This window comes from Biomphalaria glabrata, chromosome 15, assembly GCF_947242115.1.
Source record: "Biomphalaria glabrata chromosome 15, xgBioGlab47.1, whole genome shotgun sequence".
Lineage (NCBI taxonomy): Eukaryota > Metazoa > Mollusca > Gastropoda > Planorbidae > Biomphalaria > Biomphalaria glabrata.
In genome coordinates, this window is record NC_074725.1 from 18,832,177 (window position 1) to 18,845,835 (window position 13,659).

General features: G+C 32.6%; 1 protein-coding gene across 2 annotated transcripts; it reads left to right on the forward strand.

Annotated features, from left to right (window-relative positions):
• Positions 1-477: 477 nt before the first annotated feature.
• On the forward strand, positions 478-13,186 carry LOC106056395 (methylosome subunit pICln-like). Of its 2 annotated transcripts, none has more exons than XM_056012466.1 (7): positions 478-636; positions 1,232-1,362; positions 4,727-4,863; positions 5,458-5,565; positions 5,805-5,912; positions 7,439-7,579; positions 12,487-13,186. In XM_056012466.1, exons 2-7 carry the CDS (start codon positions 1,244-1,246, stop codon positions 12,549-12,551), a joined length of 678 nt encoding a protein of 225 aa, XP_055868441.1. In that variant the 5' UTR covers positions 478-636; positions 1,232-1,243; the 3' UTR covers positions 12,552-13,186. The 2 variants fall into 2 exon arrangements, with proteins under 2 accessions (XP_055868441.1, XP_055868442.1); XM_056012467.1 differs by having other exon boundaries at positions 489-662.
• The last annotated feature ends 473 nt before the right edge of the window (positions 13,187-13,659 follow it).

A 13,659-nucleotide genomic window follows, 5' to 3' on the forward strand; every position in this document is an offset into this window, starting at 1 on the left:
TCTAAACATTTGCATGATATTACAGAGTCATGAGCTGCTAGCTGATTGATGAATGTTGTTATAACAAACTTTCATTCACGTATGAGATCTAATCATTTTCTTTTCTGAAGAAAATTCTGCAAAAAAAAAAAAAAAAGAAAAGAAATGAAGCATACAACAATTACATTAGAATATTTAAAATAATCAAAATCTAGTTTTGGTCTAGTGAAACCGAATTTTATCTGTTTTGTTGTATTTTCCCACCTTGAAACACCACCCCATGTTTTAGTGTTTTATAAGCCTTATTGTTATTTCCTTTCTGTCCTCCTCGTCCGTTTCTTGTTTTTACTTCTTAACACTATTAGATAAATCAGATTCGATAATGTTCAACAAGGGGAAAACAAATCTACAATATGGTCTGCGATGTAGACCTAATTATCAACTTTCCTGGCAAACTAACAATGATACAGGCCAGTGTAGTTAAGAATCGGAGACTACTCTCATCCATTTTTTAAATTTCCGGTTTTAGCACTCGCGGAGAATTTGATAAAGAAAATCTACAATCTAGATTCTAGATGAGATCTAGCTAGATCTATTTAGATTCTAGATCTACTTGTCAAATTCTAAAGCTCTATAGATCTAGTCATTAGATAAAGAGTATTGATCTTTATAGATTAGTATAGGTCTACTTTTGACAGATCCCGATTAAAAATTTAATTACGCTAGTTTTAAGTTTAGATATTTAATGAAATTTAATCTGATTATCATTAACTGGATACTCAGTCATAGTCATACTCATAGTCAGACTCATACTCATACTGATTCTAGATCTAGTCTAAGCTAGGTCTAGAGTCTAGATTAGAATACTCAATACTGAATAGAAAAGAAATTCATTCAAATATCTAGATCCATAATTAATAATTTAAATAATTATAGATTCCAAATTTTTAGAAAATAAAATTTATTAAAATTAAAATATATAGAAATTAAAATAATAAAATGAACCTCATTCACCAGTTGTAAACAAACAACATTTAGTTGATTTAGTCATTTGATCTTATTCAATATTGTCAATATTGATAAAATGACAAAAACTGTCACATGACAACCATCATGAATTAAACATTAGATATCTATCTTAAATTATATAGAAGAGATAGAACACCACGTGGCTAAATGTTGTTTGTTTACGATTGGTGAATGAGGTCCATTATTATTTATTTCATTTCTAACATTTACATTTTTTATTTAGGGCTAAATTATCATGGTACGTTTAATAAATTACCCAGTTCCAACAGAAGGTATTCAACACAGAGAAACAAGTGTAAATTTGAACATTGAAAATGTTGACATCGGCACAGGAACTTTATTCATTACAGAAAGGTGATAATAATAAATGCCTTTGCCTTTTATAATTTTTTAAATTCTGTTCTTTAATAAATTAGTCAAAGGGTAATAAGTTATAACTTAATCGTCTGTCACTAGGTAACAGTAGGTAGTCTAGATCTAAATCTAGAATAATCTAGTCAAGTATTATATTTTTTAATGTTAGCAATAAAAAATTTAATAAAATAATGAAAAAATATAGATTAGAGTTAGAATTCTTTATAATTAAATCTCTAGCTAAAGTAAAGTGTAGATCTGACTCTATTTTTATTTTTGTTCATTAGCAATAAACAACATTAGATTTAGCTTGTTTTACGTTTCGGATGTTCCTTCAGAGTTACTTCCTAGTCCAAACCTCCTGTAGGTCCACGGGAAGATGGCAGCGGGCAGGGTATGATATGAACCCAGGACCATCGATGCGAGATGACAGATTGAGTGTAGCTCAAGTATCGCACTACCAGTCAGCCATTTTTGTGTCTATGGTTGAAGATATCTAAAATGGCCAACATGGTTTTGACTAAGTTACTAGTAAAGCAGATTGATCATCCTTGTCTATAATCATAATGCTGTCTGATTGTGTTTTAACGTTTATTTATAAAAACTGTAGACTACCCTAACCCTAGCAGCTAATTTAGAAGCTAAATTCCCTAATCTTAGCCTCTAAGTCACTCTATGTTTCCTAACCACTAAAATCCTAGCCCCTGACCCTTAACAAATTAACACAATTTACTCTTCTTTTAACTTAGTAAAGTTAAGTACCGGTACTTCATTTTAATGTCTACCTGTTCATATGATATAAATGTGTTTCACATTGTTATCTAGATGATTTCATTTTGAACCTTGCCCACTGTCATCATACATGATGTGTATTACTTGGCAAGCTGAGTCATCCTATATCTGATAATGTTGGTGAATGTCATCATGCATGATGTATTACTTGGCAAGCTGAGCCATTCTATATCTGATAATGTTGGTGAATGTCATCATGCATTCAATGATGTATTATTACTGGGCAAGCTGAGCTATCCTAGATCTGATGATGTTGGTGAATGTCATCATGGGTGATGAATTACTTGGCAGCTGAGTCATCCTAGATCTGATGATGTTGGTGAATGTCATCATGCAAGATGAGCCATCCTATGCCTGATGATGTTGGTGAATGTCATTGGAAGTCTGTAATAATTTCCAAATTATGTTTCTGTCAAAAGTTTAAGGATTTCTTCTCTGATAAAACTGTTTAAAGCTTTCTCGAAATCTTTAAAAGTCATGTACACAGGGGACTGTCATTTAACGGATTACTCTTTGATAATGCATAATGTAGTAATATAGCCAGTACATGATTTTTCCTTCCAGAAACTATTCTGTTCTTAATCTTATGCCTAAGACATCCTTCAGGTGTTCCAGTATTATGCTAGTTAAGTCCTTACTAAGTGTGGACAGTAACATAAGTCCTCACCAGTTGCACTGGGTAAACTCACCTTTCGTGGGTAACTTAATTAGGTAACCCAGCTTCCACTTTGCAGGGACCTGTTCTATTGACAATGGCAGTTTAAATGTAAAGCTTAAAACCATTTATTCACTTGAGTTAGTTTGATTCCATTTATTAGTTTTATATTAGGCACTTGCATGAAAAGTGTAGCAATTGTTTTTATTTGAACATTTAAGAAGAATACTACGAAAAGAAAATTTGATATCAAAATATATAAATATATTAGTTCAAAAGAGCAATTTTTAAGTTGTAAAGGAAAAATAAATAAATATATATATTATATTATTATTATTATATTATTATTATTATTATATATTATATTTTATATGTATAAATAATGCAAATTAGCATACTTTTATTAAAAGTTATCTCTTAAATGGAGAAAAAGATATGTTTGCAAAAGTATATATGTACAAAGTTAAATAAAAAAAGAACGATTTTGCACAAAATTAAGCTTGTTTTTTTCCCTAAATAACACCCACTCCCTTTTAAAAAAATAAAAATTAATAAAATTAATCTGATAAATAAAACTATTATTATGGATGTACAATTCACACATCAAATTACAAGCGCTTAATGAAAAGACTTTTGTGTTTTTTTTTTATATGCTTTAAGTAACTAGGGTGCTATTAAACAGCCACTTAACTTGCATTAAATTGTTCTTCCTGTTTGTCCATACAAAAATAAAATGACACCCCGACAAAATAGCGCAGAAAAAAAAATATATTTCAGTCAGTTTGATAGAAATACTTTAGATATCGTAAAATATGAATAGAGCCAAATTTTTTTGTTTTAATGTTATCACTATTTTTTTCAGTCATTTTGCATGAAACACTTTAGATATCTTAAAACATAAATATGCAAACAGTAAGCAAACATTGTAATAAGCTAAATTGAATAATTTCAAAATATATCATTTATTTACATTCCAAAAGTGTACTTTAAAAACAGGCAAAGATACTTGTCAGATTTATACACTCACAAACACAAACTTTCACAAAGTTAAATTGTATGAAATATCACATAGAAATTCCATCAGTGTTTAAACGGTGTCTCCACATTTCAAAATCATATTTTTAGCAAGTTATGTATTTGAAACATTGGTGAAAAAAGGGAATGATATAAAATTTAAAGTACTCTCGTTCTCTGCAAATATAGCATACTTTAAGATATAAACATCAACAAAAATGCTGCCCAGGACATTAAATTACTAATAATCTGGTACTTTTATACACATTATATATAAGTCTGCACTATTTTGTCGGGTCAGCAAATAAAACATATTCCTTGTCAAACTCCCGCCTCAAATAATTTACTCTTAATAGCTGTCTCTTGTACTACCTACTGTAGTTTTACACATTTTGAATGTTCCTTTAGATTTGAAAATAAGTATATCCTAGCCCTAACATCCCACAGGACATCAGAAGGTGACGACAGGCAGGGTTTAACCCTGGGACCATCATGAGCATTGAACGACTGTCCAGAAAGCATACCACATGACAAGGCAGCCATCCATATAGCTCAAGATTTAAAACTCTTTTTTTTTTCTAGTTGTCTGACATCTTAAGATTGTAACATTATGTGGCACCCAGTTTGTTTTTTTTTTTAATTCTTGAGTTTATCAAGTTTCCCAATGATGTTAAGTGATCCAAGAAATCTAAAGAGCATGCATTCTGTTTACAGCCCGAAAGTGTTAATATTTAAGTCTGAGCTTGAAGTAAAATAAAAACGTATTCTTCATGAATGGCTTTCAGTTTCTGTAGTTTATTGCACATTTCCAATTAATGCACTCTCCCCACTTAAAAAAAAAAGATAACAAAGCTGCATGTATCATAGTATGAGTTAATTTTTTTGTTTTGTTTGTTTGAAAAGTTTTGTCCTGTGGTTGGATAGCAGTGATCAGGGTGTTCAACTTGATTATCGACTGATTTGTTTACATGCAATATCAAGAGACCTGAATGCATTTCCTCATGAGCATTTACTTTGTCACTATGTTGGAAAATTGCCAGGTCTGATAAAACAATTTATGCCATTTTTATGACCTAAGATTAATTTTGGCTGAATTTTAATATAAAATTATTATTGTATCATTATTAGTATTATATTTTAATTTTAAAAATACAATTTTACTTGCCTATTGGTGCTGTCAATAAAATCCTTTGGTATGATTTACCATCTTTACCTAAATACAATCTGTTTATATTTGCCAATATTCATTTTCTGAACAGATTACATGGATCTTTAACCCAAATAACAGAAATAGCTTTTTATTTTAAACTTTACTCTCCAATATTGAGAAAATAGTTACATTAAAAAAAAAAAAAATTCCTCCTTTATGAAGCTGACTTTTTGTAAGAGCAAATGAAGGATAGATTTTTAAAAGACTAAATCTAATCTTATGATGATTGTATTTTAAAAGCTGTAGAGGTCTAACCAGAGTTTTCAGTGTTAAGTAGTCTTTTCCCAAACTAAAATATGTAGGAAAATTGTCAGAGCCTTTTAAAAAAATCCTTTTCCAAGCTAATATGAGGATTGTAAAAAGAGAACTAGTGTTTTTTTTTGTTGTTGTTGTTTTTTTCATAACATTTTCTAAACTTATTTAGGGATAAATGATGAAAATAATGATGAATCTGATGGCAGTAATGAAGCAGACGAGGAGTCTGAAGGAGAATTAATAGAAATCAGATTCATACCAGAGAATAAGGATTCATGTAAGTTTTGAAATCTTTAAGTGTACGTGTTTGTCAAATTGTTTTATAAGCTGCTTATTGAAAGCTCTTAGCGTATAAAAACATCTTTCTTTACCTGAATAATGAACTTAACAGTAATGGCTTAATATTTAATGTTATTTTAAAAAATAAATCCAGATTAAATATGTATACACACTATACATATTTATATATTTTTTATGTTGCTTAGCACATATTTGCTTTTTGGTTTTGCTTTCCAGTGCAAGTTTTGTTTGATTCATTGGCCAACTGTCAAACACTCCACCCTGACAGCGATTGTCAATTGTCTGGAGATGAATTTGATGATGCAGAAGATAACTTTAGAGAAGGTCAGTGGATAATTAATATTTAAAAAAAAAATTACATGATTTACTTTTTACTAAACATTTTGAACATGTTCACTTGTATGTTATTTCTCCCTCACCCATTTTCACATCAAGTTGAAACTTTTAAGCAATTATTTATTACACCTAGCAAAACATAAATAATTAAAAAATTAACCAATTAGCTTACTGTTCTTTTTGTTAGTGTATTTTTATTTTAAATGATTTTTTGATATGTTTTATCCCAACAGAAAAAGTTATTCTAGTTTGGTGTAATATAAAATTTCCACCCGACATTCTGCATTTTTCCAAGACATGACATGTGGAAGTGGCCCAGGTTCCCTGCACGCCCTCTGAACACTGTCCACGCCTCTGAGACAGGATGCCAGATGCTGGGGTCCTTTGGGGAGTGGGCCTGCTGGGCATCCACGCAGTCCTGGTTTGGTCCCGGTGCATGGCCAACTAGGCAAAGGAGGGTGCTTACAGGGTGGTCTGGGAAAGCGCTTCGGGGACACCCTCAAGGCTTCTCTGGGGGTGTTCAGCGTGGACCCGGATGCCTGGGGGGGTCGGAGGCGCAGGGCGTCATGGCGTCGCGCTGTGAAAGGAAAACTGCGCTGGCGGGGGAGGGGCCAGTGGTGCTGGCTGCAAGTGGAGTTGCCTGCCCGGTGTGCCGCGGGGCATTCCGGGCTCATGTGGGTCTCTCCGGCCACATCGGGAGGCATGGGACCAAAGTGCAGGGCCCTCGGCCCCCCTGGATGACAAAGTGGTCATCATCGAACCACGATGGACGAACTAAACAATATAACATTTAGTTTTGGGTCAACTGTTAAGAATCCAATCTAGTCTTCTCACCATAAATATTGAATTGCATAAGATGATTTTTGTTTTACAAATCAGTGTATAAAGACAAACTTTTTTTTTTACAATACCTCTATTTAAAAACTTCATGGAGTGAGGTGGGCAGAACACTGATCTCAAAAATGGCTCTAATGATTTTTCTAGAATTTTAACAGTTGATAGATATTGCTGAGAAAAGAATTACTAGCTCATTGGCCACACAATTTTTCAAAGCTAAAAAAAGAAAGAAATTTATATTTGGCTATAAATTGTAATAAAAAAAACATGGCATAGTTAGCCGTAGTGTACCGATAACTGAGATGTTCATTAAATTGAAAAGTTGCTTTAAGTTTATTGATTGTTTATCTAAGCTTTGTTTATAATTTTGTGTAAATCTAATATAGATTACATCTAGATTCTAGATCTAGACTAGATCTTAAGACTTCTAAATCAGAAGTTTAGATATAGTTCTATATAGATGTCTATATAATAAAAAAAAACTAATAAATAATTCCTCCATCATACAATAATGGGTGGCATTGTTCGTACAAGAAGCTGGCAATGTCAAAATCATGAGTTGGATACCTGGTTTGAGCTAAAAATGTGTTTATTTTTTTTTTTTAAGTTGTATAATGGAGGTATTGTCTTTTTTAAGAGATGTATTTTATTTTAATGTTTTTCTTGTTTTTAATTAGAAATCTATGACAATGAAGGTAATGTGAACAATCTTACAGAGCAGGGGAGAATCAATCTGGAACGCTTTAATCAAATGTTAAATGTTGGCCAAGGAGACGCTGAAATCACAGCACAGACTAATCTCTTAAATATTGCTAATGGTAAGAATTCGAGTTAATATACTGACTCAGAAAGACACAAAGATAAAGGCACATTCCTTGTTCCATATGCTAGGACAAATTTGTACAAATGCTCTTTCTTCCCTAGTGCTATTAGAACATGGAATGCGTTGCCTGAGCTAGCCAGGAAAACCAGTGGCTTGGCAGAATTTAGGTCATTGATTAATATGTATGACTAAATGCATGATGCGTAGGACGTAATCATCTTCTTTTTTGAAGTAACGTCTATCATATAAGATAAAACCAGTAGTATGGAATGTTAATGAACTTGGGGTTAAGTTATAAACATTTTTTCTTTTTGTACACCTTACATACCTGATGTTTGCTTTATACAAACAGCAGTTTGTAATTGTTACACAAAACCCTTTGGACATGCAATTCTACAATAGCATTAAATCACAAAATGTTTTCCAAGATACATGCATATAATTATTATTGTAATTACAATTACAACTTGATGACTATCAAACATTTGAGGAAGTTTCAATAAAAATTCCAAAAACACTAAGCACCTGGTTCTGATGTCTACAAAATGGGAGGTGTTTCTTTATTTAACTCTTTCAGTGCTGCATCACTCTAAGGAAGTAATTTAGCTAGCTCTGGGGAGTAACTTGGTACATAATATTTATTATTTATCTTTATAATGTTAAACCTTTACTTTTCTTTTTTTTTTCTGCATTAGAGAGTGATTGTTGTAAATTGTATGCAGGACCAACACGTTTAAAAAAAAAAAAAATTATATATTAGTGGTTCCTCTTTTTGAGTTTATTCTTTGGGATCCTAAATAATGTAAATAATACAATTTCTTAGTACATTTGTTCATCTTAATGAAATTTGAAATGACAAAATGTGTATTACACTTTTGTAGCCAATTCATTTTCCTTTAAAAGAAAATCAAATATGTTGGATTATATAATAAAATAAAAAGGTAATTTGAGTAACTATATCCCCATGCACATTTTTGTTTGTCCCAGAAAACTCAATTTTTTTTCTATCAAAACAATATGCAATAAAAGAGTTAATAAAAAGGCTGACATACCTATTTTATCTATGCTCAGAAAAATTCATTTTCACCTGACCTTTAAGATTTCAATATTATATCCCTATACTAAAAGAGTTGCAAGTGTAACTGCTCTATCGAGGTATTACTCTTTTGTCAGTAGCAAGATCTTTCCACGAGTCCTCCTTGATTGTCAGACTAATTCTTTAATGGATAAGGTGCTATCTGAGAGGCCAGTATTGAACAGGGGTGGGCAACCTTTTTCTACCGAGGGCCGCATTAAAAAAAATTGGGGATTGGAGGGCCGCTTAAATATAGATTTTATTTTTGCACCCACAATTTGGGAATTACAACAAGAGTTAGCAATTTCTTGATCTAATTTTACGAATCATTTTTTTTTAAAATTTTGCTATTGTCTGTTTACATCCTAACATACTATGGCATTTCATCACATCACAAATGTTCAGTAATACTTATTATGAAGTATAGAACTGTTTACTCTTGTGCATAATGTTCCAGAAACGTCAAACTAGCTTACTAGTTGTTTTTTTTCTTGTGACCTCTGTCTTGTACAGTCAATCAGCATCGACCTGTTCTAACACTTTTCAAAAGCTTTATGAATGTGGTTCCAAATAATGTTAAAGTTTTTGAAGTGTGGATATACAGCTTCTGGCCCCCATGAAGCTCCCGCAAAAAAATTGACTGGATCTTCTCTTTCAGGTCATAATTTGCTAGGAGGTTTGTCATCTGGAACTGAATTGGCTTCTGCATTAAATGGTGAGCTGGGGGTATTGAAAACTGGTTCCAAGTTCTTGACGTCTTAGGATTTGCTTTCAAATTCCACGATCCTTTCACTAGAAATAGTTTCGCCTTTCAGCTAATGAAAATAAGAAAACCTGTTTTCACTTGCTAGCCTCAAGAAATGGAATAGCTTTGTTTGAAAAGATTTATCATGCACAAGTATTTCATGCGCAAGCAATACATTTTGGTGTTCCTAGCGATAAACATGAAGTCTGTCTTCCACTCTTCATTAGAAATATTAGTAACAAAGTCACAGTCAATGTCCTTCATGGAACCAAACGATTTCTTCCTTAAGATCCCATATTCTTCTTATGCTGGGCTAGCGGATGCTACTGTGTTACCGAGCATTGAAATGTTTTGTTTCCAAACCTTCAAGTATTCGGAACTGCCAGTCAGGGCCGGCCTTGGGGAATTTGGGGCCCTAGGCAAGGTGAATTTGGTGGCCCCAAATAAAATAGAAAAATAAAAATAAACAGTGAAAAAAACTAAAATGATGCAATTTATTAAAAACCTAGTTTAATACAACAATATCATTGAGGACAAATTTCGCTATTTCTTCTCTAAAGTAATGAAATGCGCACTCTGTGCGAGGACCCCAGCAATCATGGGGCAGGTGCATGGTTTGCTTATGCCTAAAGTGGCCTTATGTCAAACATATGAACATTAATATTATGTGTCTTCCGAAATATGTGATTTTTTATGCAGCTTTATGTACTTTTTCATGTAATGAGATAATGGTTGGGATATTGTTATTTTATTCAAAAGCCAGTTTTTCTCAGTCAACTACGGACTGCATCAGTTATTACCCTTAATATCTTGTATAAGCAAACCCAACACTTGCAACACAGTTCTTCATAGCATTGAATAAAAACTGTTGTTAGTCTCTTTTGACTGAATGTTTTGAAATATTGCTTTTAGAATAATCTTCGTTTACTTTAAACTTTTTAGAATAACATTCAGAGACAATGTTTCTTTAGCCTCTTCATTGTAAGTGATAAGAACTAAAAGCTTCAATAATTTCTATTGATATTTACAATTATTTATTTGTAATATATTTGCATTTTTATATGTTTAATGTGTGGGCACACCAGATTTCTTTAGGTGTCCGCGGGCCGCATAAAACACTTCAGCGGGCCGCATGTGGCCTGCGGGCCGTAATTTGCCCACCCCTGATTTAGAACATGATTTTTTTGTCATGCAACAAATGCAAGAAAAATTATGGGAGCAGAACCTGGATGGATAGGCTGCCTTTGTGGATCTTACTAAGGCTTTTGACACATTGAATTGCAATGTTTGTGGAGGCTTTAGTTCAAGCTCAGTTGCCCTCCAAAAGTTCCTGTTCATCCTCAAGCATCTTCAGGAAGAACAAAAAGGCCAAATTAGGCACAATGGTGCACTGCTCACCTCCCCGGAAAATGGTGTAAAGCATGGTTATGTCCTTGCTCTTACCCTTGTTGTCATCTCCATACTAAAACAAAAAACGAAATAGTTGTCACAGAGCGTATCTATGCTGATGATCATACCCTACTTGCTCACACTGAACATGAGCTTTATCTTGTTGTCAAGAAATTTGTGCAAGCTGTAATTTGGTTTATTTTAGCAATCGCCATGGAAAGCCACCATGGTAAACATGGTAAATTGCTTTACACATCTGGTAAGCACAGTATTCAATAGAGCATCACATTTAAGAAAAGTCTGGCTAAGGCTACTATCACTCCAAGATGCCTTCAAGCCAGAATGTGGCAGAATAAATTGTTTTGTCTGCCAACAAAAATCAGTGTCTACTGAGCATTGGTTCTCTCAACCCTTCTTAATGGATCTAAGAAATTTTATTTTTAAGGAAACAACTAAGGCTTCTTGAATGCTTTCACCATACCATACGAAGGGCAAGAGATCACACTATGAATAGTGATGTTCTTGCGAATGCCATTATGGACAGTGTAGAGGAACTTATTGTTTGACGACTACTCTGAGGAGGGCAATATCCAATATGGAGGATAACTGTAAGCCAAATGCAATATTTTTTGGTGAGTTGAAAAAAGTTTGATGTTACAGAGGTGATCCCTGAAAATGCTTTCTAGATCAGTTAGGTACAAGCTTGCATTGATGTAAAAGTAGTGACCACTGAAAATGCTTTCAAGATGACAAGATCAGTTAGGTACAAGCTTGCTTTGATGTAACAGAGGTGACCCCTGAAAATGAAATGCTGCACTCCTCCTTAATCTTCAGACTCGAAGACAAGCTTTGTTATTACAATTATGACATCTTTTTACCAAATAGTAACAAAAAAAAATTTTTTTTTGTAGATGGGTAGAATATCGTTTTCAGTAAACAGGTCTGACAATAGTTACTTTAAAACTAGTATTTTGTTTATCTCTATTGATACAATATATGTACTTGTTTTAGTCCCATTGGTAACTTATTTGACAAGAATCTTGAAAATATCTAATTACATTTGATTCTCCAACTCTAGAGGATGTCATTTCAAAACTATTACATTGAGATGACTTGTTTTATGACTAAGGCAAAGTTAGCAAGTGTTTGGGTTTATTATACTTAAATGTCTGCATAGTGGACAAAAGTTAATAATGTTTCATCTCAGGGCAGGGGCCTTGGCTCTTATGCTTTTTCAGCTCTGGACTCTTGGGTCTTTTGCTATTTCAGCTCTGGGTCTTATGTTTGTTTTGTAAAATGTTTTACATGATTCAGATAGTTTACTTCCTAGTCCAAACCTCCTGCAGGACGACAGGGGATGGGAGCGGGCAGGATTTGAACCCGAGACCATCGATAAATCCGAATGACCAGGCAGCCATCCTGCTGTTAAAACTTGCAGCTCTTATTGACGTTGACTGAGGAGAGTAAATATTTTTTTATTGTTTTTCCGATCAAACTTTCTTGAACTGACCTTGGTCTTAAAGGAATTTTATTTATTTATGGTATTTCTTTAGCTATAAATAAAAAACACTTTCCAATGTTGACAATTTTAATTTGGAATGCTGCTGCAGATATGCTATAAACCATATAAGGATATGTACTTAAATGTTCCTTTAGCTTTTTTGTTATAATGTTTTTGTTTACTTTTGTTTAGGATATGAAGAAGAAGGACATGTTGATGAAGAACAATTTGAGGATGCCGATCAAATGGATCAGTAAAAAGGATTTGATCAGTAAAAAGTTGCTCATAAAGTATGATAGTGTGTGTGTGTCTCTGTTGGCAAGTGGAAAAAAATCTTTTCTTCATATAATCTCATTGCCCCCTGCAATTTTTTAACTATTAGATTTAAGAAAAGTATAAATATTATTTCTGAATGAATTAATTTTGTGCTACAAATTTCACATGCCTTTGTTTTTCTGATAAATCAGAAGTCCAAGAAAAGATTTTAGCAAGGAAATTTCCACAGTTGGCATATTTTGTATTTTTTTATTTGTACAATTGTGTGTGTAAATGATTTAAGTGTACACCTGAGTGAAAATAAGTGAAAGATTGATAATGATTCTAGAATGACTGAACTTTTTTTTGTTGAAACTGGAGACCATTGTTATCATTCATTGTTGTCTTAATGATAGAATTTGTACAATATTCCAAAAACACTTTACATTAGTTCAGTACGTTACTTATTTGATTGGTTTATTGTGCGTTCAAGTTTAACATGTTGATGATTGTTTTATTTGGTGAAACTATCATATATACATGCCTTTGAATAAAAAAAAAAAGTAAATTTATGCATTTGTGGTTTTGTCTTCGTTTAGGTCTAGAAACTTCAAAATAAATAATTATTTTACTTCTTTGATTTGATTTTTTTTTAAAGTTGCAAACATTTTTCAAGATAACATCATTACTTTAAAGTTTGTTTTATTAAGGTATGGTTGAGAAAAATTGAAGGGAGATACTATATTAATATATTTTCATGTTACAATATTCTTGTATAAAAATGGAATCCTGATAATTTGAACTTGCAAAAATTGGAATGCTGCTCAATTAGAAATGACTTTATTGTTAGGGTTTTTTTTTTTAATATATATTTTTTTAAATAGGCTAATTCAAAGTCAGTTAAGTCTGCTTAGCTATACACATTTTCACCCACTGATACAAACGGACAGGTCTGTAGCCTTCACCATTCTTTCAAGGGACTGCAATTAATCAATTTTTAATATCACTTTGTGTACTTGGTATGTCACATCATTATATTAGTCAATGTGCTATTCTGGGTGGTTGTGTCTAGTAAGAGACTGACACTCCCTATCTTGCTTTCTCAGCATG

What these genes read in the sequence shown, in the direction of transcription:
- LOC106056395 (XM_056012466.1), top strand. Translation starts at nt 1,244, where the DNA reads ATGGTACGTTTAATAAATTACCCAGTTCCAACAGAAGGTATTCAACAC. An exon ending in CTATGTTGGAAAATTGCCAG is followed by an intron (nt 4,864 to 5,457) that starts GTCTGATAAAAC and finishes AAACTTATTTAG; the next exon opens with GGATAAATGATGAAAATAAT. An exon ending in ACCAGAGAATAAGGATTCAT is followed by an intron (nt 5,566 to 5,804) that starts GTAAGTTTTGAA and finishes TTTGCTTTCCAG; the next exon opens with TGCAAGTTTTGTTTGATTCA.